This window comes from Pleuronectes platessa, chromosome 2, assembly GCF_947347685.1.
Source record: "Pleuronectes platessa chromosome 2, fPlePla1.1, whole genome shotgun sequence".
Classification (NCBI taxonomy): Eukaryota; Metazoa; Chordata; class Actinopteri; order Pleuronectiformes; family Pleuronectidae; genus Pleuronectes; species Pleuronectes platessa.
The window spans coordinates 5,425,419-5,452,728 of record NC_070627.1 but is presented as its reverse complement, the minus strand read 5'-3'; the positions used below and the strand labels follow the sequence as shown (position 1 = coordinate 5,452,728).

General features: G+C 40.3%; 1 protein-coding gene and 1 long non-coding RNA gene across 5 annotated transcripts in view; one reads left to right on the top strand and one right to left on the bottom strand.

Annotated features, from left to right (window-relative positions):
* Positions 1-332: 332 nt before the first annotated feature.
* Positions 333-8,212, bottom strand: LOC128458569 (uncharacterized). Its single transcript, XR_008342032.1, has 2 exons — positions 8,014-8,212; positions 333-1,240 (listed from the first exon to the last, which is right to left on the bottom strand). It is a non-coding gene; the product is annotated as an uncharacterized LOC128458569 (long non-coding RNA).
* A 321-nt stretch (positions 8,213-8,533) lies between these two features.
* Positions 8,534-27,310, top strand: part of ephb2b (eph receptor B2b) — a 118,538-nt gene continuing 99,761 nt past the window's right edge. For all 4 annotated transcript variants that reach the window (XM_053444845.1, XM_053444827.1, XM_053444836.1 and 1 more), the window contains exon 1: positions 8,534-8,682. In XM_053444845.1, the coding sequence (XP_053300820.1) occupies positions 8,631-8,682 (52 nt within the window). In that variant the 5' untranslated portion in view covers positions 8,534-8,630. The remainder of the gene's footprint in view (positions 8,683-27,310) is intronic.

Genomic DNA, 27,310 nt, shown 5'->3' with positions numbered 1-27,310 from the left:
CACTTTAGTGAAGGGGACAACTCATTTATTGTTCTTACAACCTCTAAACTTCATCATTACAAACCCGTGCTACCGCTTAAACTCCGATTACCACACACGTTCAGATTTTCAGAATCTTTAGATTTCAGGAGCATTATCCGTCAAACAGATTCACTACGTCCCTGATTTGTTGTGTAACAAACTAGCAGCTGATGTCATGTGGTGTCATCGCAGTATTAGCAGAAACTAATGTTGTGTTGGAAAATACCCCTCACCTCCGGATGTGACAGGATGTGTGTGTAGGAAAACTAATATGCTGAATATGTTGAAATAACGATACAGCACTCGTCAGATTTGCACTTGAATTATAGCTTTATTTCATATTCATAGGTCCATATCAGTATAAAAATGACATAAAACTAGAATGGTACTCAGTGGAGAACAGACATCAGCAGTCTCCTTAAATTCAATCAGGCTGCACCAAATTTTACTCACTCATTGATATAAGTTTGACTAAATGTGAATGATTTTTTTTCACGATTAAACCCCCTGATCCAGACATATGTCCAAGAAACCAGAAAAGTTTTGTAATGCTACCAATTCTAACATAATAAAGTAGCATTTATCAGATTACTATAATAATTATTTAGCTTTATTTGAGATATTAGTGCAAAAATTAAACAACATGTAGTTCTTTGTATGTAACAGAATATCTACTGTGGTTTTATCATAATTGAATCCCTGGTAATAAAACCCTGAGGGCTTCCTGCCGATACCGAGCACACACGGCCTCCTCTGAGAGGGAACTACAGGTGAGTGAACCTGACACTGAGCCACTCGCTGAACTGGCACATACCTCAGACTTCTGAGCGAAAGGTCAGAGTTCAGAGACTCACGACGCTACGAGGACTTTCCGATGCCACCTGGTTGCTCAAGTTAATGTTATTTACAGCTGACTTGTGATCAGGGATCTCCGTCTGCCAAGCAGGGCAGCGTGGGTAGTGGCGGGTTTCAGAGGGGCTTAACCGACAACCCGACACCGGTTCCAGGAAGCCAGTCGAGCTGGTTCACGATGAAAGAGTCTGTCTCCACATTAAACCCTCAAAAAAAGTCCAGAGTCACGGGCAAAGAAAGAGGAATCCTCTTAGTGGTCATATCCTGGTGTGCACTTCCATCTGTTGCTCTGTGATGGTCGACGGTCGACATGGAGGGAGAGGGAAATAGATAGGGAGGAGCAACACCAACAGAAATATCAGTTTCCCTGAAAGAGATGAATTCATAACATTCAAAACCAGTTAAACGTCTCCTGTGTATGTGGAGATGTGTGGCTTTTTCATGAGTGAGATTAAAGTAAAACACATATTTGTGCTGATAAACAATGTGAGGTTTATTTAACTAAAGTATGAATTATTAATCAAGGCTGCAGCGAATCGATGTGTCTATGAAATGCATTATCATCATAATTACCAATGAGCACGAGGGAAATATGTTCTGAGGACTTGTTTTAGCAACAGTCCGAAATCCAATAGCATTCAGTTTGTGTAGAGGACAAAGAGAAAAACTGAGTTTCACACTTGACAGACTGGAAAATGCCTCAAACGACAAATTAATTATTAAAAAAAATTGTTGATTGAGTTGAGTTGATTTACCACTTGACATTTCAGCTCTAAGATTGATTATTTTGCAGGGAATACAAAAAAGAAAAAGAGAATCTGAGTCATTGGTCAAAGAGGCTGAAAAAAGAAGCTTCAAAATAAATCTCCTGACAAAATGTGTGACTGTTATTTGCTCCTTGTATCTCAATGGGAACTTCCTAGTGCTCGTCGTCAAATTAAAAACTCAAATTAAAATCCCATATTAAAGGGCATATAGGGAATCCATTCATACTTATCCTAGTATAAGAGCAGCAGGAAGATGAATTAAGCTGCAAATCATTAGTCAAGATGTCCTAATTATATTTTTTAATTGACGACGAGCACTTAGACGTGAGGAAACTAAACAAATGTCTGTGCTTAGTGCGACTGTGCTACAGAAGAAGAGAAAGTAGTTTAAGTTGCTGCTTCGTTCTATCTAAAGTCATTTAAAAAACTGCTGAGTATCATTTCAAGTGTTTGAACTTATCTAAGAACCAGAGTTTTGCCCCATGAGTAATTCATTATAACCCTGATGACATAAGTGAAAGTTTACAAGAGGAAATCAGTGTATTAACACAACCAAACTATCCACAACACAGGAGACTGACTGAGACCACGGCTCGGTTTGCGTTATGGGAAAATGTATCTGTGGTTCTGAAAAGCAAACCGCAGCGACAACAGCACACAGCATCAACAGCACACAGCATCAACACACAGCATCAACAGCACACAGCATCAACACACAGCAGCTGATTTATGTGAATGGTTCATATCAATTAGCAGAGAGCTGCGAGCGGGATGTTAGCATCCAAAACCAAAGGCTTGATTGATGACTGCCATTTTTATCAAGGCATTCATTTCATCATGACTGTCAGCCCGATCACTTTTTTACTGGGCCCATGTTTTATGGCAGCAGTGTTCAGATTTATTATGATGATAAAAAAGTGGTGTCTGCCTCGTGACAGGCGAAACACCATAAACACATTTGGTTTTTTTAACTCCCGGGAAAAGGTGGCGGCCCGACGTAAACTGAAGGAGACACATTCTTCAGTCGCCACCTGGACTCATTTGTCTGAGAAAACTTTAATTAGTTTGTGGAAACTGTTTGACTTTATTCTGAAGAGGGGAAAGAGAAGGTGTCCTCTCAGATCTCAGCAGTGCACTAGTGAAAGTTGTGTAAAAAAAAGTTCACTTTAACGAGAACGTGGATGAAATCCTGCCAAGGCTTTTGGTCGATTTAATTAAAGCTGGGACAACTTAGTGGGATTGAATTAAATTTTTTTGGCAGGAGTAAACCCATACATTGGGAAGGTGGTGTTGGGTGGGTGGAGTGCGGAGGGGTGGGGTGGACTATTCATGAAAGATAAGCAGTGAGGCCATCTTTTCTTTCCTCAGCTCTATTGGAGAAATATTTTCTTTTCAAAAACAATGAGGGATGTGTCCTGTGTGGCGGTGGCACTTCAAGTAGAGGAAGAAAAGGGAGGAATTGGGACAAGATTTGCCGAATCTGTTTAAAACAAATAAAACTTTTTAGAACCTGGATTATCTAAATTGGGCTCAGCTCCTCTGCTTGTCAGAATTCATTTGGCCGACTCTCCTCCGCATGCCTGTGAAAAACGTGGTCTCGGCCGAGAGGTTAATCCACGTGCAAAAGGTCCCTCTAGATTAGAGGAGTCCATCGCTTTTTCACAGCCCAGGGTCAGGGATCACGCCCCAACTTTCGCTGAGGGCAGGTCGTTTTATTTCCCTCGCTCTTTATCCAGCTGCTGATGCCCACCGTGTGCAATTCTCCACCGTAAGCCCTCAGACGCTTGAGGTGAAATTGACTCCAGGCCATGAGTGGCCGTTTTGAATGGGCTTAATATTCCAGAGGATAAGTGATAGCTTATGAACTGCAGGAACTCATTCTCACCCTCGTCAACTTCGTTTCATCCTCCTTGACAAATAATAGCATGTCTTAAAAGATAATGGGCTAGGGTCCATTGTTTTAGTGTTAGATAAGTTTAAATCCATTTAAATAAATAATTGCTGGAATATAGACATTCTGTAATAATAAAATAATAATATTTATGTCTCACAGGACACCAAAACTACATCTTTACTATTGATTTAAATGTGACTTTAAAAAAAGTAAATGCCCATAAACATTCATGTATATATAAATTACTCTTGCTATTTTTTACCTTTATATAGCGTTATCCTAAAGCCTTATTACAAAAGTAATCAACTACCTTTTACTTAATTTAAACCAAGTTTATGAATAGATTACAAAAATACTCTTAGTAATGAAAAATAAGTCAGTACTATATTTTTCTAGCACCTCAAAAGAGCAGATAAATCAAATTGCTTCACAGAAAACTTAAAAAAATATGTAATAATAACACGATAATAAATATTACTTTTAATTTATAATTAATTATCTTTAAATGCATTTCTAATCTTTCGAAAAAAGGCTGATTTTTAGTTTTCAAAGTATTCAGTCATTTTCAAAATGTTGTATCCAACTCAATACATAATTTTTTTCCGTTTGCAGCATAAAAATACTTAACTTGTAGTTGAGTGTAAATAAAGAAAACTTAAATGTGAGCTCCTGTGAATCTTTGTAGAAACATTTCAGTGTCTTCGTCAGATCCCTGTGACTGTTCATCTGTTAAACTCTGGGGGGCAGTGTTGATGCAATGACTCAGTACACAGCTCATGAAGAAAATCCACTCTGATACAAACATTCAAGTACTTCCATTATGTTTATGTTTTACTGGTGGAAATGTGCATCACTTATTTTGCTTAATTATTTAATTCTTCTCAAAATATAATACATTTTAACAATTAATTTTGTATTCTATTATTCTGCCCTGAGGATTTGCTTTAACTGTGTTTAAGGAATGTCAAACTTCAAATAGGAAATCCATGTCTAAACAAGACCTAGGTCTAAACATTTCCATAATCTTTACTATTAACATGGCTATTAAAATAAATATTTATATTCATCATCAAGAAATAGTATATATTTGTTTATTTCCATTTCTATTATGTATCTGGATTTGATTTTTAGTTAAAACATATTTCTGGTAATCTGATTAATTCAATCATTGCCAAAACGTAATAAATAATTAAAAACATGAAGAATAGGAACTGTTTTTCAGCTGCAAGTTTGAGGTACGTGTAAAAGAAACACATGAGAGGGACTAGAAATTGTAAATAATATAAAATGTAGTAATAATAATCATTTGGATGCTATGGAGATCACTGAGTACTTTTAATTACAGTTTTGATGATATCTATGACATTTAATAGATTTATTTATAAATATATACAAAATATATTGCACTATTGTAAGAAAATCATATTTAGTTTGTGTCTGATTATATCAAAATAAAATGCACTTATTTTGTAACAAATTTGTAATGAATAACAAACCATATATTCAAATAAGGAGGAATTCATTTTGAGTAGGGTTTTGAATTAATGCTGTAAATTCAATAACAACTATTTCCTATAAATATGTTAAACTTCTTTTTAAATTTCTCTTTCTAACATTTCTATTGGTGTCTTATGTAAAAAATATAATTGAAAGAAACAAACCCAAATGATGTGGTAATTGTAAAGATGCCATCATGCTGAATAATTTCCAACCCACACGTAGCTCCGTGCTGCTGCTGTTACGTGGCTCTGCCTCTCAGCATGCAGCTGGACAGGCTAACGGGTGATTATCATATAAGCTGAATGCTGAAGTTCTTCAAGCACGTGTGGAGTAAAACTAATTTCTCCTTGCTGCACCTTGTGTGGAATAGTAGGAAGTAACCTAACAAGTAATTTGTTGGGTGTAATCTGAGCTACTCTGTGTTTATAATAGATTACTGGAGCCTGTAAAACTCTGGGGACTTGAGTCTGCTCTTACAGAACGTACAGTACTGTACTTTTTATGGATCACGGGGTCACAGGAGAACATTGGAAGATTTATGCCACATTCAGACATCTCTGCTTCGCATTACGTATATTTTATTACCGCGTGGCCATTATGAGATTGCGTGACTGAACGATCTCTGTGGGCAATATTAGAGGAGGAGTATTAATATCACTTCTTCGACATCTTTCACTTCTCTCCTGGCTCGAGTCAATATTGGGCTTGTGCATGGAACTCATTATAGCGAGCTGCTTTCTGCTTTGTTCCATCTGTGTTGTAGTCACCTGCACATGATCTGAACTCAGCCAGTCAAGTGACCTAGAATAAATACAGTCAAACTCAGTGGAGGCAAATAAATCAGCCTGGCTCATTTAACCCGTAGGAGCCCTGCTGCAGAGCCAAGGCTGTGCAGCGTCTAATAAGAAAGACATGTTTGATGACAAATAACTAAATTCTTCTTTTTCCAGTGACTCTACAACAAAGTGTCACTCCCAGTGTTTACTTCTTTGAGAACTAGGTCCCCATGAGCACACCTTCGAGCCAGCACATTCTTTGTCTGTACTTTGACATCCATCACTTTCTTTGTACCAAAAGCAATATGACATGTTTATGTATATTGGAAATGTTTTATCCACCGCGGGTATCTTTCCAGGCATGTCATCCCTTTGTATTTGAAACAAAGGAGTAAAGTTTTGGCATATCTATAATTCGAATGGCATATGTCTCGGCCGTCATGTAATATAAAAACCAGCCTGTGTTTTATTATTTACCCAAAGACACTGGAATTTTACTCCCAGCCTCTTGAGTGGGAAATACTACTCAGAACTAATTTTAAAAATATGTTGTCAGCTTATAAGACGCACGATGATTCATTTGTCGTTTTATTCTAATTAACACAGTCAACTTGGAGCTGGATGAGAGTAATCCCATTAAAGAAGAAGAAAACTCATAAAAGTTAATTGTCTTATGATTATTAATATGCACACTTATTTTACGTGAAGCCTTTTTATTGTTTGTTGGGACATTATTGCCAATAACGTTACTGCCAGACGCCACAGTGTCATCTCAAATCAGCTTAGTGCAAACACAAGTACATTTTCAAAACTTAATTGTGAAGTGTTTTGAAGTTCAGATGAACCGTGAGTCAGACTCAAATCAGCCGGTTATGGTTTTGTGATGATTCATGAACAGGAGGGAACGTTTTTGGCCTCCTGGAGAAAGTTACATTTCACTTTGGGTTTGGTTCTTTGGCTCCGTTATTGGAAAATAACTACTGTTATAGGTCCATCTATCTGTTCAACCACATGACGTCTCAAGTGTGATGCATGTCGGCCTCATACAGCAAACTAAATAAATCAAGTTAACCGAATAGATTTCTGAAATACATCCTGCTTTACTGGTCTGACTAATGTGACACTCATCATGTAGATGTCTGAAATGACAGCATTGTTTACTGCACAAAAAAGAACCAGTACAGTCAATACTTAGTTTCAGTTTGTTTTTTATGTTGTGAAATGAGATCACCCTCATAAATAAACTATTAGTGATTAGGTCAACATCACAAACCTGTTGAAAAACTAAATGAATGTAAACTCAGCAAACACGCAGATTAAAATATCTTATTAAAAATGAATTGCAGCTGCTTCTCATATTTGAAGACAGTTTGGATTTGACTGTGAAAAGTGATCCATAGTTTGTCATAATAACCTGAAGTTTCATACTCATATTCTCTCTATGGGACCTGGACACAAGTTGAGGTCTGAGTTGATCATTAGTGGAAAAAGGGGGGAAATAATAAATTATGGATAAAAGCTATAAATTCAAATCAAATATAACTTTTGCTTTAAATCTATTATCATTTGAGATTTATGTTTTTCATCTGTGTAAATACACAGAGCGGACGGGAAAGAAAATGGTTTTATTCAGAACTACACATGAAATCATAGCCAACAATGAGATTCTGTAACAAGACACACACACACAAACACACACTCTGCTAATTCTTAGGAACTTAACTTATGATAGCAACTAAAACAGAAACATATCTTGAATGAATATATACACAACGTTAAATTATGTTGTACTAATGTATACAATAGCAACATGTATTGTAAAAAGAAAAGGAGATAAATAGATAGATAATATAATACAGAATTAATGCTTTTGTTATAATATGTGCTACGGAGGGAACATGTGTTGACCACATGAATATGAATGAATGAGCACATGTGAATCTGTCAATTTAGAATATAATATTTATTATATAATTAATATAATCAACATAACAACAACAGTGTTCTATCAGATGTAGTTTATACCATCTTACTTACTTAGATATAATCGTTACCATCGTTTGGGTACAGTCATCTTTAATATATATTTAGATAGATGGAAAGGAAACAAACAAACATCAACAATAACAGCAGGGCAGGTGGAGAAGTGAGAAGTGAGAAGTCGTGTCTCATCAAACTTCATTGAGACCCGAGTGAAACTCACTTTGTTTCCCCCGGTGTTCGTCACCTGTTACAGCCGCTGAGGCTCCTCTCTGACCGGGGACAGCTCCACGGAGGAGCCGGCACTCTCCCGTCCGAGCCTCGCCTCGGCACAGAAGAACCGACATGTCCGAGGGACCGCGTCGAGGCAGCGGGGACAAGTGTCTCCATCTTTTAAAACATGTCCCACATTGTCCTCACAACACTTCTTCTTCGCTGGGTGAGGACAGTGCGGACTCCTCTGATTGACAGCCGGGCGAGTGGAAGTGACGGGGGAGGGGGTGACGGCTCCTGTGTGCGCGCGGGTGCGTTGCCAAATCGCGTATTTTACACCTTCTTATCTAAATCACAACAACAAACACACGTTTTGTTGTTTGTCTTTATCTAACTAACGGGGTCAACTCATCGCTGCGACGCAGTGACGCGTCTCCTCGCCGCGCCGCGCTCCCCTCCGTCTGTGGGTTTTTTGGTCTCGCCCAAACTTGGTTGAGATTTGAGTTCTCTCCGCTCTCAGGCGTCGCTGCGCTGGAGGTGAAGGAGCCGGTCCGCTCGCTGCCTCCGCTGTCAATGGCTCTCTGGACCTATTTTATGTGAATGCCCGGGCCCTCAAAGTGACCGATAATGGATATTCTGTGGATATTATGGAGCTTACCGGCCGTCATAGCAGTGGAAGGTAAGCTAACGCTGTCATCCCGGCGGCGAGAGTTGTGAGACAAAGCGCGTGAATGATGGCGAGTAAAAAAATAATAAAAAAACCGGCTAACGGCTTAAAAAATAAATCCGCTAAATAAAGTGTTCCGCTGCTTTCGCGTATTTCTACATTGCGTTCGCGCTGTTTTAGAACCAGGCAGGTGATGGGGACGGTGGAGCACGTTAAAGGAATGAAAAAAAAAAAGAACGTGCTCCCGCATCAACCCGCATCCACCCCGCAGGTGAAGGGATGCGGTTAACGGCGCTAATTAATTTGCGGGGGGGTTTCCGTGTCACGTTAGCTAGCTAGAAGAGCCACAGCGGGTCGGGGGACGTGCACGTCAGAAGCCAGGTCCGTCAGGTGCGTGCAGGTGGGTCGTGGCTGTCAAACACTGGAGGAAGGGCTACACGCGTAAAGGCTGCCACGTTTTTTTAAATTACACTAGTTTCAAGAGCCTTAAATGTTAACACGTCCTGTAGTTTAACTTTACGTGTTGTGTTGTTGTGTTGTGTTGCAAGGACGTGACGCTGTTTCTAAGCTGTGGCTCAGCACAATAAAACATGGTGGGGTTAATCTCTATGATTTTGTAAGGGACACTCACAAAATAACAGTGTTGTGGTGGAAACGTACTATTTGCTAAGATGTGAGACACTTTCACTGAGATGTTTGACCTTCAATCCTATAAAAAATATTATTTTCTTTTGGTACACAACCCAAATTTCATTGTTCCCCTTTATTTCAGAGCGGATACTCTTTACTTACTAGTACAACATGTGTAGAAATTCAAGGAGAATTTGTGTACAAAAAAGAATGGCATGAAGAATCCAGGTTCAGGCACTAGAAATGGTTTGAAATATGTAAACAGCCTTTATTTCAATGGGCTTGAAGCTCTAAAACACACCAACGCATATCGGCTTATGCCCTCGTCATGTTGTCTATGTACAATATGGGAGTTTGTGTAGCTGGACTCGAGTGTTTCCCTGTGACAAGAGGCTCTGGCACGTCGGAGGATGGAAAGTGTCACACCGGGTCATCACTCAGGTTATTTTGAGGATGCTGTCAGAAAGCAAAACGTGTCCTCTTCCTCTGGTCAGTTTAACTAAACCTCATAATTACAGACGCAGCTGAGAAACTACAGGAAAGACTCACCCGAGTGCAGCCACAGCATGAAACGTCAACAACAACAGAAAGAAACACAGGAATAAATACTTAGTTGCGTTGTGTTTTTTAAAGATGAACCATTTTTTTAGTCTACGTGTATACAAATGTCCCAAATTTGTCTGGAAACGTTGGAGGACCTGTCAGTTTCATGTGAGTCTGGCACAGACTTTGACAAATGTCATGTGTATTTATTCAAACTACCACTGACTGCTTCTGTTTAGGGTTTGAATGTAGTTACACAACCAAAGTCTAAATTACATTACTCATGGAAGCGTTAACGTCACAACCTTTACATTTGACTCAAAGCTTCATAATATTATTTAATGATTGATCACTTGATGTTGTCTTAACAATAATAATTGAAGGGAAAATTAACATGAAGTCCAGTCTTGGCAGTAAAACAATACAAATACATTGAGCACATTTCACGAATTGTACTTTTTAAATTGCACAAAATTGGATAATTCTAATGTAAATAAAATATATAAAATTCCGACAATTTGCAATGATGAATAAAAATAAATTAGGTGTGTTTTAAAACTAACGTCATCTCATAATGTCAAGATCCGTGTCATCATGTATGTAAATCATATATTTAATATCAACATAGATTACATTTGATTTTCATGAAAATATGCACTGCTGCATATTGTCATATGTGTGTTCTCAATATTCCACATGATTTGTTTTCTTTAATTACTCAAACCGTGATTTCTTATGATTATTTATTCTACACTTTTTATCCTTCATGACCGGGAGGAAGCGAAACACAGGATGTGAAAATGGCCAAAAATAATAACGCTTCACAGTTTTCTAATTCCCCGTGTTGTCTTGTTCTCTCTTATAATGCAAACATGGTGACAGTTTGTCTGCATGTACTGGGAAGCGTATCTGTAAGCTGAGAGCATACAGGGCCTCAAATGCCACTTGCTACGGCTCCTCAGTTATTTCACTGTGTTGAAATACACCTAGCGCTTGATGGATGAAGGTTGTGTTGATGTTTAATGTTACTTAAGGAAACAACAGGATACACGTTGCCATACATTTCGGGCCCGTACAGCTTCACTTTGTGATTCGGAAGCCAGCCAGTGCCGGCGTGGACGCTGCTCAGCCCCCCTCCATTTTACCCAGTGAATCACTGAAGCCGCCCTTCCAATGAAGTTTCAGGGATGGCTTACGTATGAAAAATAAAGGGTTGAAAAAGAGGTCACTGCGGATCTAATCCAGAAAAAAAAAAAAACTTCCCAGCATGCAACAGAAAAGGACCCTTCGGTGGATCGTTTTGACACGTTTAGTGCCGGGACACTAAATTTCTCCTATTGTTATATTTGTTTAGTGTAGAGTGACACCTTCGATTTCTTCTGTTTCCTCTGTTTCTATCCCACGAACATTATTCACTAAATGTGCACTAACTAACATCGTGCTGTGGAATTTAAATTTTTCATTGATCGCAGTAGAACTCTGTGTACTGGGAAAATTATACCATATAAATCGAGTAGAGTATTCGTGAAATCACAACTCCAACATTCCTGCGAGTTCCTGGAACTGTTTTCTGGAGAGCAAACCTATGAAAGGGCTTCTTGTTATACAAATAATCAATGAATCAGGCATGGACCAAACTGGAACGGATTAGAGGATTAAAACAGGGGCCAAATTTAAGAAAATCTTGGCTGTGCCCGAGTGACCATTTTGAAAATAGTATGTCAACAATCCAAACCACGCTAAGTCTGACGTACAGTCAATTAGCCCGATGCTAATGTTTGAGTTTGAGCCTGTGACCTTTTCCCTCCGCATCGTATCTCATTTTAGTCTATTCCACTATATTCCCTCTGTCTAGTCTGAATTGCCGTGTTAGATAAATATAAATGGAATCCATTCAGTCATTAGAGGCATTCAACTTGTTTTTCAGAGGCATTTAATTCACCCTGTGGAATGTGAAACAACTCTAAATTGTTGATTAGTGTGAATGTAAGCTGCCATTGATGCCATGTCCTATTGGTTCGGTAAACAGGAAGAGACGGGCTCTTTTAGAAAATTAATGGAGGTAGAGCTGCCAAGGAAATTAGCCTAGCCATGTCAAACATATCTATGAAAACACACTGTGGATTTATCTCTTCATTAGCTCGCCCATTAATTGTCGGCAGCCATACCAACAACCTCATATAATTTTGTTGAGTGGAAATTTTCATATCCATCCCCGGCTGTAAAACTGCAGCAGCCTCCATTGTTCTGAGGAGATGAATTTTTACAAGACATATCATTTGGCTTCTCTGTGTTGTGTATCCCCCCCCCCCCCGCTTCTGTTGTGGTATTACAGTTTGTACTGTGCAAACACAGGAAAAAAAAAAAAGGCTTTCCGGGTGGATTGGTGTTGCTATGATGCAACGACAACAACCACCTCCAGACTTGTATGCAAGTTTTTGTTGGGGTTAACAGGATGATGGATCACTTTGATACAACATTTTTTCTTTCTTTTTGCTTTGAAGGGAACATAATGGGACAGAAACCACAGCAGAAGATGCTGATGTGGGTTAGAATGAGATCACAGCGTGCAGTCTTTAAAAAATGTCTCTCAGATTTGATTGCATTTCAATATGTGCTGCATTCCTCCAGTGCTCCGTTGAGCGCTGGAGCATTTGAAAGTTGGCATACACTGACCAAGTTAATGTTTTGACATTTTTTCATTTAAATAAATTTGATTTAATTTACAAAATTACATATATTATATTTGTGTTCTGCTTAACCCTTACTGTACCCCTTCATGCACAAAACACAGCAGCCGGATACTTACTGTACGATTGGTAATGCTTAGATAATCCTGACAAGTTTGGTAAAGATGCTTTCATATGCAAAACCGGTAACTGTTTTTAACCGGAATGGTTTTGTTAGGCACAGGCATGTGAGTGTAACATGGAAGCATTGTGTTTAGTGGAAGGGTAACAAAAGAAGGCACAGAGGCGGGCTCAGAGATGGGATTAGATAAAAGGTAAAATGAGTGACCGTATACAATCTAGTGTTTTCTCAGTCCACCCAATGAGCAGATGCAGGGAGCTCGCCTGCACGCCAACCGCCACAGTAGGCTTTCACAAAGAATCTGTCTCTATTCAAGCCCTAATCCATGCTGCCGAGGGCCTGGGCATTGTCACTTTGCATGCAAAATTTCAATTAGTGCTGGTACCAGTTGTTTCACTTGAAGGGGAGTGTCCCATTTCAGAGACTTGTGTGTCTACCTTTGGATGAGATTGGGGCAGAAGTATCACTGCTCTGCCTAAGAACATTTTGCGCTCTCTACCAGGCATAGGGTTACTGACATTGGTACCAAGCTGCTTTTCTTCATTGTTGCTATTTTACAGTATAGAATGAGCCCTAGACCTCATTCACAGAGTTATAATGTAAAAGTTATACATGACATCAATTAAGGCATATTTCCTTTGTTAAAACATTTACACACTATTTTGAAATTGAATGTTTTTCACACAGCTGGCTCCACAAGCTAAATAGTTGCGTGTGTTGCTCCTGGCTGCAGTCGGTTCGACCTGTTTAACTACGGACTTGGTTCAAGACATGATGGACGGTTTGACACTGTTTCCATACTTCAGCTGTTTGACTCTGCTGCGGTTCACTGACACGAGCCAGCTCCTCAGACTCTCCTGCCTTCAACCGCTCCAACCCAAACATATTTGCCGTTCTACACTAAAAAGGCATTTTAGCAAGTGGAACATATTTGATGAAAGAAATCAAGAAATTAAATGGTGGATTTCAAAACAGTACTTAAGCCATATTAATATGGAGTCAGGATATCACTTGTGTTGACCTGGAAAGGCTTGTGTCATAGTAGAACATCAATAAATGGGCCATGTTGTAACCTGACAGCGTAACACAGTGAAACTGAGTAAGGTGCGAGTAATGACATATTTTACTAAAATGGAAATCTTGTGGGGAATCTTATGAGTGCTACTGTAAATGTGTGGATGGCAGCTAGAGTGTGACAGACTTTTGGCGCCACTACCGATAAGGATTTTGGTAAAATGATTCTGTTCTCACTGTTTATACATTGCTGTGGGTTGTTGGTCCATTTGAGTTGAAGATGATGGGTTTTACTCAAGGTTTTATTCCCAGGGACTACAACTATGCATGTATACACAGGATATATCACAGACACCATTCGTACATCACCCTAAATAACTGTTTTACCTTACGTTCTGTAAAAAGCGTGTGCATGTTGGTCAAGATATACAATATATGTCTGATAAAATGAGATTGGCCAATAAAAACCGTCTAGCGTTATATTGGTCATGCTCTAACGGCATTGCTTGGTAGGCAGACACAACACACTCACGTCCTGGTGTCTGCGTGAAAAGTGCACACATCTACTCGGCACATGACTTTGGTTGTGGCTGTAGCTGTAGCACTACTACCACAGATCTACGAGCTTGTATAATGAATCACATTTTAAGTGAAATTTGCTTGCGTTCACTACATACCGCAGACTTAGGAGAGGAAACGTCTAGGGATCAGCTTACCGGAGCTCTGGGTTTAACTACCACACTGGGTAGCACATTGTACATACATTGTAAATTAAAAACACAATATAACCTGCTGAATTACAACTTTAGAGGCCAAACTCTGAATCCAACTAAATCTCAATGCACAGCCTTCACACACTGAACATAGTGAGGTATCTTTGGTGCACTACTGTCAGTGACTTTTCACCGGTTTTGTATATTTGTTTTGTCTCCTTCAGCTGTAATCAGACCTATTTGATGTTTGGTCAGATACGGCCGTTACTTGATACTTTTAGAAAATGAAAATAGTTTTAAGTCGACAGGTGTTCCAAGTCCTTCATTATGCAGCGTAATGCTGACAGTGTTTAACTGTCTGGAGCAACTGAAAAGAGTTGGCTCCTTTAAAAAAAAAAAAATACGATGTGCATTAGTCTCCCTAGGTGCTTTTTAAGCTTTAACAAATTGGCACAAAAAAGCAACTACATCACTGTGTTCGGCCGGTGCAATTCCTGATGTATTCCATGTATCACCCTTGTCAGACGCACGGTTCTGATTTAAAGCACACTCAGTCTTAAATTACCACTGATTATTTTGCCGTGAAGCTTTTTGCTTTCATGCAGTATGTGCTGTAAAATGTGCCTTATTATGATTAGATTTTGTGCTGCGACTGCGAGTTATTAGCTTTTGGAAATATGTGATAGATTAATGCAAAGGACCAAGGGAGGAGAGGAATCGCACTGTACTTAGAAACCAAAAGGGTCTACGTGTGTGTAATTTATCTGTTTCACTCACCAGTTAATCAAACAGAAGCCTTTACCTCATCATCAATTAATTACATCAGGTACTACAAATTATGACGGGAAATGTTGCGGATTTTGTTCACATCTGTTAATTTCTCAAAGAACTATGATATTTGACGGCTGAAGTTTTTACGTGCACGGGCACAGGAGTGATGGTGGATTTGGGCTCCCAAACAATTCGGAAATCGCAAGTGCACACATGTTTGAATTGGAGAGGGAAGTCTGAAAGGATTTCTTAATCTAGAGTGTCATCGTATCTTAAATACATAAAGATAGAAAAGCTGTACCCACCCATTTGCACCTAGGGTTGTTAATAACAGTTCATGTGTTTGTTTTATTAATAGGTTCACTTAACTCTTAGGATTTTATGCATCCTTCTTAAAATGTTTATTTTTTACGTTAAATTTTGAATACTTTGTCTGGACTTTCCCTATATTTTGAGGTGTTTATATCAATGGCTATGATTCATCACGTAGCTGTGCTTTATTTAGTGAGGATCCGGTGTTTTATGGGTCTGCAGTTTTGTTTTTCTTGCCGTGCTTTGAGGATTTGGATACGAGGGCCGTGACAACGCAAGATGTAGTGCACTGCAGCTCGTCTTAGGATTTTAAGAAACCTCTCATGTACCCTAACAAGTTTGCCGACAGATGCTATGAATTAATTCAGGCAGCTTCACTCTGCAACTCAATTAAAGTTTGTGTCCGTGAGGCCAGCCTCAACCCGGGTGGAACAATGTGAATGTGATATTTTCTTGCTACTGAAAGAGATCAGATGGGATAAATGCATAGTTACGGAATAAACTTCCCTTACCTCCATGTAACCTCTGGTATTTTACAAAGGAATCTAGATCAAGGATGTTCTTATATCCTGCCATCTTAATTAGCACATGTTAATTGGCCATGTGCAGTCTCTTGTTAAGTCGTATTTATTAAAGGAGATCCTGATTCATCCTAATCCGTTGGGAAAAGAAATCATTATGGGGCAGTGAAATGTATTTCCAGACATTATTCATAACAGGAAACGTATAAGCACTCACAATCAAAATGGCCCCACAACATCTCGGCTTAATTTGCAGTGTGAATTCTTTATGCTGCTCCTTAATTTGTCTGAAGTCTCGGCCATTATGTGGAATCAATGTTTTTTTTTATTTCTTTGTCACTGTTTATTTCCGCTCCTTCATCAAGGCCATAAAACTGTTTATTCATTATTCTCCAAACGATAATTGAGTTTGCTTGCACAGCGGAGATGGACTGATCATGTGACCCCCACCCCCGCGCTCCTGTCACATCCTTCATGTGAATGTCGAGTCATTCACATTAACAATATGGCGCTTATAATATTCAACGCAGCACAGTCAGCTGCTGAGCTAGGACGCAGTGAGAATGGGAGACGGAGGGAGGAGGAGGAGGAAGAGGAAGAGGAGGAGGGAGAGTGTACCCTGAGAGAGGTCAGACCTCGTTTCAGAGCGCCCCAACCACACACACCCCAGGTACTGTGACACGGGCTTTATGAGCGCGCCCGGAGAACACAAACCCAGCGGATTAGTGTCTGGCTCTCAATGTCCCCGGGAGCAGAGCCCGTCGGCCGACACAAAGCAGGGCTGATTGCGTCGTCATCTGCATCACAAAGGGAAGCCTTTTCTACCTGCACAGTTGCCTTTGCGCCACGCTGCACATCACATCTATCAGCGACTCTGGACCCACGTGACATCTGCCTTTTGTTTTTTTTGTCCATCTCTGTCTCCCCCTCTCCTATTTTGTCTCTCTGGCCCACACCGTCTGTCCACCGCGGCTCATCGACAGCGCAGCCCCCTCCCCCTCCCTGGAAACTACCTTCTTAGTCTGCACCAGCACTGGCTGTTTTATGTTTTTGCCGTTGGATATGTGCTCAGTGCTGTGTGCATCATCCCCTCTCGCTACAAAGAGCCACTAACACATTCGCTGTCTTTCCTCTCTCCCCCCTCTGGCTCTGGCGGGATGGCTGTATCCCAGCTCCGCCAACATGCAGACACATCAGACAAAAAGCTGCGTCTCCCGCTGTCAGACCCTAACAGGTCTATCGGTCTCTCTCGCACAGAGAGGACGACCCAGCTGAGGTGCTGCCAGCAAGCAGACCCGTTTTATCTGATTAGTGTACCGCGCAGGCAGCCTCTGCTCTTGTATAACTGATGACTGTTATCTTGTGTTGGTGACCCAGCCAGTTCCAGCAGCCATAACAGAGATGGATCAAGCTCCCGTCTTCGGATTATCATCTTATGCTGATGTACAGACGAGTTTATGATAAGCCTTACGTTGGCTTTTATGTTTTGCAGAGCTTTATCATCAACAGCAAATACAAGTTCCCCTCTTACTTTCATATTTTATGACCCGAATGTGTGCTTCTCTTATCCCGTGAAATAGAATTTTCATTTTTCGAGGGGGAACTACCTGGGGAATGATAAGTGAAGCTGAACTGTACACTGTTTTTTTTTTTATCTTCCATATACGAAGCTTTATGAATAGATTCAATAGATTAACGTTGATATGAGAAGCAAAGGGAGGGATGGAAAGGGAGAAAATTACTTTTTGTTTCTGTTGGCAAGTGATTGCATTAGCTTAGAGAATTGGGAGTCATCACAAAGCAATTAAGTGATTTGGCCTTTGACTGTGATTTTTTTTTTTGAGAGCTGGAGCGTGTGTTTTCACAGTTGAAGCTAGAAATCACATTCGATTAGATGTAAAAGCTAATTAACCTTACATTAGGAGAACGTGATATACATGCATAGCAGAAAACAAGAACTGCTGCATGGTTCATTCTGAAGAAGCCATAATAAATCTACTGAAAACTAGCATACCCCTGCTAAGGCCTAATCATTCTCACAATGTTAAAGAATGTCCAAAAAACATTACTGGATCTTCATAGACTCATGCCGCACCATTCTTTCAAGTTTAGTCGTAATCCTGCATAAACAAATGCAGCTGAAAACATTACGTCCTTGGCAGAGGAAAAAATGTATGGCGAAGGGTTCAGAGGTGTGGAATCCCAAAGGGGGGAGGGTCATTGCAAGAGCAAGGTTTAATGCATTTCTTAGTGCTTAATCACCTGCAGTCAATTATTGAGGAGTGTAAGGCCACGACAGCTAATTGTCAACATCAAGCGTGTAATTTCATTTCAGCTTTCAGGGAGGGATCTACTGGGAACTGATGAAGATATTACAATAATATCTGACTACAGATTATTCTTCTACATGCAAACTAAACAGCGAGTTGAAAAAGGAACATACAGTCAGAAAAATCCATGTTCTTTGACTAACAATTGATATAAGTGGTTGGCATCGACGAGTGGTCTCAATACTCCTATTTTTACGATGGTTAAAATGCTTATGTGGAATCAAGGAGATTGTGGATTCAAATGTGAGACCAATTCATGAATAAAAGCATATTTTATGAGGAAAATTTACGAGATCTGGAAAACATTACGACTTTTTAAGGGCTAATATGCACTCAGTTGCCAATTTATTGGGTACACACGGCAAAAACTAATCCAGTCTAATGCACCAGGCCTTCAATAAATCCTCCCCTCATGAAGGTTGTAATGTTCCGTTTTTGTTGAAAGCACATTTTTGAGAGGTGTTGATTCAACTGCATCAACTGAGCATTAGTTTTGTGTTAAACTGTGTGTCATTATGCAGAGCGAGCCTGTTCTCACTGATATGAATGGGGTGAACAAAACACAATGACCACCTATCAAAATGTAATTGTGTCTCATATCCCCTTTGGTCAGTTATTTCTTTTGTGTTCAGTATCAGAGTGGATCAATATAACTGTGTTTTACATAGATGGTGTCTATATCTACAAACACACACACACAGACACGCACTCTGACCAATGCAACTGGGGACTGATTTGGTTATTGTGTGTGGTTGCTCCGTTGACAAATGGACACAACATGTTGGTTTCTTAGTCTTCTTTTTTTTTCGTGGTTGTGAATAAAACTTTGAGCCGTAATTTGAAGGAAATGGGCAGTTAAAGAAAGAGAGAGGGGGGAGAGAGAGAGCTGCAAGCCATAAACAGCTGTTTCTTTGCTCCTCCCCCTGACGCCAGAGAGACACGCAAATAATTTGGCAAAGATTGCCCATCACTAATGTGGAGCCCAATTTGACTTGAAGTCTGTTTAAAGAATTACCACATTTCTGAGGACTGGGTTTTGGCTCATTGGCATGAAGTCTTATTTTATGCATGATGCAACACATCAATGGTTTCCTTGCAAAGCGATGTATTTACATAATAGAATTGACTGCGTAGGCATGTTGTTCAAGCCCTCAACAATTCCCTGTGGATTCGCATAATTTGTCCTATCATTGCAACTTTGCAGCAAATTTGACCAATCAACATAGTTTCCTGCTGGTTTCACCTAACAGCAATTTCCCACTAACAACATTAAACCATAAACACGCACATCACCACTCTTTCTGGTGAGTTAAATGAAATGTGCATGGTTTGTGGTGAGATTAGTGTCGTATTATCATCCGTGACAAACTGTGTGTGTGTTTGTGTGTTTAAGGCGTAATGTCTCAAAAAGCCTGGAGGTTTCTGGACAACGTCAGTTAGCAAATTAGCTTCTGTAAAGGTTACACTATGTCAAACAAATCAATGTTTTTGTATTTCATTAATTCAATGGATTAAGATTGTCACAGTTGCTGGAGTTAACTGAGGTGGACAAATAATTAGAGCAGATATGTCTCTTCTTAAAATGACAAAACAACAGTTATAGTTAGGATCTGATGGATCTACCAGTGGGTGGCAGATGGAGCACACTGTGTACCTCACGGTGTTTTTATTGTGAGGATTTATTTAATTTCAAACTCAGCCATAATTTGAATTGATTAAAAGTAGGACTTAACATTTGTTTTATTTTTTCTTCTCTGACCTCATACCACTCTAATCAGTCTACCTCGGCTCACGGCTCCAAAATCAATAATCTGGCCTCAGCAAAGAACGGACCCTTATCATTGTGTTTATGGAGTCCTATTAATTGACACTTCATTGCAGTCGTTTCATATGCAGCAAAGCCGATGATAAATGTACCTTTGGGGCAGAGAAAGCTAACCTGTATTTACATAATCACTTGTCCGAAAGTGGATCTAGTGTTGGGAGCAATCAGCTGCGTCTGGATACACTCACACTTGTAAAAGCTCTGTTAATGCAATGCATCTCGTACCTCTCTTGTTCCGACTAACATTTCATTGTTATTCTACTTTAATTTAAAACCTGTTAAAGATTTCCAGCAGGAAATACTACTCTAAAACGCAAGCCTAGAGTTCGAGAGCTGCCAAAGAAAGACCAATACACGTCTTTAGGGGTCAATAAAACGATGTCTGGAATGACAATACAGCCATGAGGTAACGTGGCTCACAGAACGGGAGCCAGGTATATAAGGAGATGGTGAAATGATGACTGTTTTCCATGCTTCCCTCTGGCAAAGCCCTTTGGGTAGGAAATCACAATGGATCTTTTGGGAGGGCAGCTGGAAAATCTATAGAGATCCTCCAGAGACCCGCTGTGCATGTGAAATCCATCAATAGAGATCCAGCTGAGACCATTTAAACGAAATGGATGTCATATGATAGGGTTAAACATGTAGAATATTATTATTCATTTCAGTCCAAATTGGTTTTTCATGTGCAGATAATGCAAGCAGGCGTGGACGTCCATAAAGGCACCACAGAATGTGTCTTGTGTTTCATACACTCACTGTACATAGAAACAGTCCATCATGCGTCTGACCTATTTTTAGCTGTGGACAGAGAGACCAAGATTAGGCAAGTGAGATTGACCTATTAAACCAGGATTTACTGTGTTTGGTCAGTGTTCATTGTAATTTATTACCAAATATGACAAAGCAGCAGATGAAGGTCAGTAGAAGACAGGGTTGGGGGGGGGGGGGGCTCTCAGAGAGAAACTACCTGCATCAGCTCTGGTATTGCTGGACTTTTCTAAACCACTATTATCAAGAATTCATTTGTAATTTAAACAGTCTGTATACTGTGTATATTATATTGAAAGACTGCAGACAAGTTATTTTATTACTATTTACTCTTGCTATTATTTTCTCGACTTATCCATTGATTGACTAATTGGCAGCTTTCAAACATGCACTGAAGTCTGGACATTTTCCTGGCAGCCCCTCAGTAAAATGAACTGAGCCCATGTGAGAATACAGCAGGAACGTGTATGGAAAATCCAGACGTGAGTCAGTGGACATGACGCTTGATGACGTTAAATAATAAGCAACTGAGGCGAAACTGGAACACAAGACAATGTCAACTCTAATAGACAATTTGAATTTAGAGTGTTGTGGTATAAGGCCAGACACTGGTGAATGTATGTCTTGTCCTGCTTTACCCGGGTGTCACCCTTCACCTGACCAGTCTCCTGCAGTATTCTCCATGTGTGAAAGGCAAACTATGCAAGACGTTTTTCCACTGTTTGTGTTTGTAAACAGTTATTGTCTCTATGTCCTTGGAAATGTGTCTGTTATAAAATTCACCGGTACTGAGCAAAACCCTCTAAGCCTTACATGTCGTAAAACACAACTTTGGTAAATTAAAGTTCTCATCGTAGAAACAAACCAAACCTAAACCAGGGCCCAGTTACTCGTGCATTGAGATTCACTGTGGTCCCGCCCCAGTCTGCCCGTCTATCACACCTCCTCTGAGGACTTCACAGTCTGCTTTCCCTTAAAAATAGTTTAACACTTTGTAGTGGTCAGAGAGGCACACTGCATGCACACAGTGCATACTGGGCGAGTCGCTGGGCCTGCTGTCAGGGAGACTGCCTGTTTGAGGGATTGAAAAAGCATGTTTGGGATTTGCCGTCTGTCCTCATCTGTGTGACGCTCGGGCAGGGGTGTGTGTCGGGGGGTTGCATGGCTCTCTGGGCCTGCCACCATGTTGAGTGATGGAATAGGTAGAGCTGGACCTCAGTTCAGCCCCGTCTGTGCTGACACACAAATCCTTCACATCGCTGAATGCCCAGACACACATACACCAACACATTCCCTGGCATAGTGTATTCATGCTGCCAGTTAACAGGAATATATGGAGACGGATAATTTAAAACCTTGCTCCTGACGTCCTGTGGGCACGCTGCGTTCAACCATTTTAACACACAAAGGGAAAAAGGCGCCTGCTGCTCTGACTGAACTTTATTTTGCTTCACTGAGCAAAATTGATAGGCTTTGGGTCATTTTACTATGTGACTTAACTATTCCTCCCACCATGAGAACCGGTGATACAGCACTTTACACAAGTGATTTCCCTTTGATCGTCGTGCCTGCAGTGATATGTCCTATTTTTGTAAAATAGCAATTGAGACCAATAATATAATTTAGGGGTTTTCCTCTTCACAGGCAGGTTTTTGGGGCGTGAGCGTGAACTAATCTGTAATTCACAGAAACTAGCATGCTCCTTTTCTGTCTCTCCGGTTCCTTGTCTCTCTCACACACACACACACACACACACACACACAAATATGAACGCTTCTCTCCACACCATTTCTAACTCAACACCTGCAGGGTTTGCCTGTCAGGCTTTTTTGGGGAATTATGGCATTAACATGGAAACCAGAGGCTTGAAGCTGGATTAGTCACAAGGAGGTGTGAACACAAGGTCAGGGCAAAGATGGCGTTTCAGCCAATATTTTGTCATAGTACGTTCTCCCCTGTATTTTTTCGCAGTACTTGATAAATGTTGATAGAAAAACATCCTGCCTAACGGAATAATAATGTTCATTTTACTGTTTAGATTTTTCTCTCTCTCTTGTTTTGATTCTCTGTCAGATTTACATGCATCTTATTTCCGTACATATGCCTGAGGCTGAACTTGTGAGGAGCTTGAATCTTCCCTTTGGTATAGTAAAGATTATTGCAGTTGGCAGCCTCTTAAATATCTTGCTGGAAACCAAGTGGGAATTTCCTTTTAACCTAAGTGCTGAAGTCGTCTGTTCAAAACCCCACCAAAGCCAGGCTAGGATATAGCTTTTAGAGATCAGCCTGGATCTGCTTTGACCGTTAAATAATTAGAACTTGAGGCTTTTTGGGAAACGGATGTTTTACAATTATAATTTTTTGGGGCTTTTGAAGCTGAGATCCATAGCTTTCTGCACAAGTACTAGAAAGATACAAAAAAAAAACTGTTTGAAATATCAATGATGGACTAGGAAACATCAGTATGTACTGAAGTGATGCAATTAGATGGTATTCAAATTGTAAACTAGGCAGGTGCAGCCCAAAATACCCATTCAATATTTAGCAAATGTGAATGAAGAGCACTTTGGGTTTTATAGTGAGGAACACTTCCAAGGCTCCGCTCCTCGGATGCGTAGGCGTCAGCTGTTTACTCGGGTCCTCCATATTTGTTGCAAAACAACGTCACAATATTGGGTTGCTTTACGTGAAGGTCAAGAGGTCATGCAATAGGTCAAGCAGATAGTCAGTGCCCCCTGCTGGATCACAAGGTAAACTACTTTAGAAGGTTTGTTGTGCTGTTTATTTTCAGTTCAAACACCCCCACGTTCAAATAAAAAGTGACAGCCCTAGCTTAAGTGCATGATGTAGTTCGAAATGAATAAGAATGAGTAAACAGTCCTGATGAACACATGCAACAGAGTCAACATTTTGATGTAACATCCCTCGAAGCCCAAGGACATCGAGTGACTTTACAGATGTAAACAGATGGCCCTACTGTTTTGATAAAATGGCCGAGACATTTCCAGCTTTCCATCACTACAATTCTAATTTTTAAGGAGGCTGGATTTAGACTTACGAAGGCGATACTTCAGCACAGAACGAGACAAAAGGCAAAACCGTTGATTCTCAAGGTTTCTGCCTTTCAAGGTGTCGGGACCAATTTACAGCACCTAATCCTCGAGGTGACAAAGGAAGTGTGCTAAACACTCACTTGTCGTCCCTTCCACTCCTGTCAGGTGGCTGGAGGGCACTTCTCTACAGCTCACTCATACAGCCCTGGATGACCTATTTCAAAACACTACATTTGCTGCCGTCTTTTACCTCCTTTGTCCTGCTCCAGGCTGGTTCTGTTTAGAAAAAAAATGGCGTCACCCTTAACATTTTCCTTTTTTTGTCTCTGACCATCCGCCACCTGTCATCCCTGTGCTAATGTGAAACATTAACAGCCCAAGAGCCTGAATAGAAATACACCGCTGCGTAGAAATACATTACCCGTCACTCTGTCTGTGGATTAGGACTTTACCGGTGCCAAATGATTTAAGGGCTTTTTGCTAGGTTGTCAGGAGGGGCATGATTGTGCCTGTGGCTATAAAAAAAACATATGTGCCCTGTTTTTTTTGTTTTTTTTTGTCGAGTGTGTCAGGCAGGCAGCACCAGATGTGTGTAGTGAATGGTTCTGTGTTTTAGTTTTTTTTTCTCACTGCAGTGTGTCAGATGCCGCGTACAGCTGCAAGGAGGAAGGGGTTAAGTCCATTTCACATGGTGCGAGGAGGAGGTGAGAACCAGCAGGTGTAATTGAAGTGGTTAATGGGCTGTCTGAGGCCATCATTCTGCCTGACGTCCCACGTGGAGAAGCTCTTTATCACTGAGCTCAATCTGATAAAATGGCTCTTACTCAAACACTATTCTATTGGCTGAGACGGGACTTTTGAAGATGCAAACACTGCTCGATGAATAATGCCTCACTTGAGTCTTTAGCCCTGGATATTTATGGAGCTCTCGGTTGGCTGCAGCTTTGTTTTGCTTTCCTCCCTAAAAAACCTGCTCTGAACTTCATTGTTGATGTTCTTTATGCAACTTCTAGGCAGAAATGTCAATGTATTTACAAGTCTAATTATCTCCGCCATGGGTTTATGTTTTAGGATTTCGTTTTTGTCATACGCAAGATAACAAGTTAAAAGATTTTTTGATCTATAGTTTATATAATCTCTCCGTATGATCTTGAAAAATTTACAATTTTTCTGTAGAGTAAATCTGCATTTCAAACTAAATTAAAGTACTTATCTATGTGTTTTGACTAAAAGAGTGTCAAAAACATGAATACATAACATAAGACTTTTTTTGTTGTTTTCTCAGCCTTAGTCCACCCCTGTTCCAACCACATCCCTCCCAAGCCCCATTCCTCTCCGTCTGGCTGTATTCCTGTAGTCTCGACCTCCCTCCCCAGCTCTATCTCTGTTCCTCCCTCTGCAGCCACAGCTCAGCTCCCTGCTCAGCTCAGAAAAACATACTTGACATGAAGGCTTTATGCACCGTGAACATTTCAGTACAAGCTGTTTTACTGGGAACTCGCAATGATGGAGGTGCACAGCTCCTTGTGGAATGGTCGGGCATCTGCGTTTTGCTCAAGGGCATCTCAGCGGAGACAGAAAAGAAAAGCGCTCATTGTTCATATATCCCCACCAGTTTTTCTAGTAATGCGTCTACCACTGACCAGTTCAGGAGTGCAGGACAGGCTGGGGAGCTGTGGAACGGGTGGGTCGGTGGGTGGTGGACGGATTCAACATCACTGACACAATGAATTGTTCTTGTGGGATGTACTCTGGAGAAGGTGCAAGGTTGTGTCAGAAGCAAAAGTGTGGCTGGATTTACTGAAGACATCCATTATAACGAGTTTTTGCAGCTGCATCGCACATTCCCAGCAACCGTGGCTGGCGCCAACGTGGTGGTCCATAGGGGGATTTTACTCGATACAAATCATGGCTAAATATGTAGACTTAGAAAATATAGACTTGGAAAAAGAGAGATAAATACAATAAATTGCATCGGAATTGGTCAGTTTTGTGATGGTAAAAGAGAGAATAATAAAGTTCATGTGTGTGGTGCCAAAATAAGTCATTAATTTACAATAAAAAAAAGTTATATGTCCAAACACAAGCTCTGTTACAGTGTGTACCAGCAGCCCTTTCGGAGTACATAGAGAGAGCACTTTTAAGTAGACATTTTTAAATTCATAGTAATTCATAGCATCGCCCTTCAAGTACCTCCGTCTAAAATGTCACGAGGATCTTTCCGCAGACACCGAGCACAGTAGGGGGGTTGAGCGAATGATGATTAAACACTCGAAGGGTAGACGGCATTAATCAAGTTTTTTTTGCTTCGAGCCCCAATCACCCAGTCGCAATTAAAACTCTTAACACTTTGGCGAGACTGTGTTTCTGCCGCGGCGTCCGGCCCTCAGACGGCACTGCAGACGATATGAGCTTTTGTTACTAGTTAACAGTTTTTTTGTTTTTTGATTTAGTTTTTGAACTCTATGATCAGTTTCAAATGAGAGCCGGGCCGTTGGCAGAGTTCTTATAGGCGGCGGTTTGATTCAGCTAAAAGGCCTCTTGATAAGTGGATGGATTTCAGTGAGCGTTCATTCATATAGTCTCAGTGACAAAAGCCAAATACACTAGATGAATGATCAGCTTTTCTTTTTATGTGAGTTCCAATTTCAATAATTATATAAACTCCGAAACCAGTTCATAGAGGATATTTTTTTTTTAACATGCTTTATATTTATCCGTTGAATAAAAGAAAAATATATCAGGCGATCAAAGCCAAGGTCATATCATCTTTTCATTGCATTCTTTTTCTAGTCAGGTGTCTAGTCACCATTCAGACTGAAAATAGCACCCCCCACCAAGAAGCATTTTCTCCATCATCCACCCCCCTCACTTTTCATCTCATTTTGCAGCTTGACTGTAGTCAAAGCTCCTGTTGTCCCTGGTCCCTCCATGTTTATTCCCTCTTCTGTATTTTACTAAATTACAGATCAATTGGATTTAAGGTTTGACTATTCGTTCTGCACTTGGAAGGTTTCTCTTTTTGTTTTAGAGTCAGAAAAATGCAGGGCAGTTGTTAAGTATCTCGAAAAATTTCCGAATTAAGGTAAAAATGCATTTCATTATCGCGCCATAAAAGTTTATACTTTTCCCTGTTAGTTTGTTTGTTTGTCTCTTTTTCAACAAGATAACACAAAAAACATATTTTTATGAAACTTGGTGGAAGGATGGGACCTGGGCCAAGAAACAACCCATTACATTTTGGCCCACATCCAGGAATCTTTTATAAATCACTTTCTTTAACATTGCGAGGGTGTTATTTGACATTTTTTCCGAAGGAATAATGCATAGATCTTGAAAATCAGAC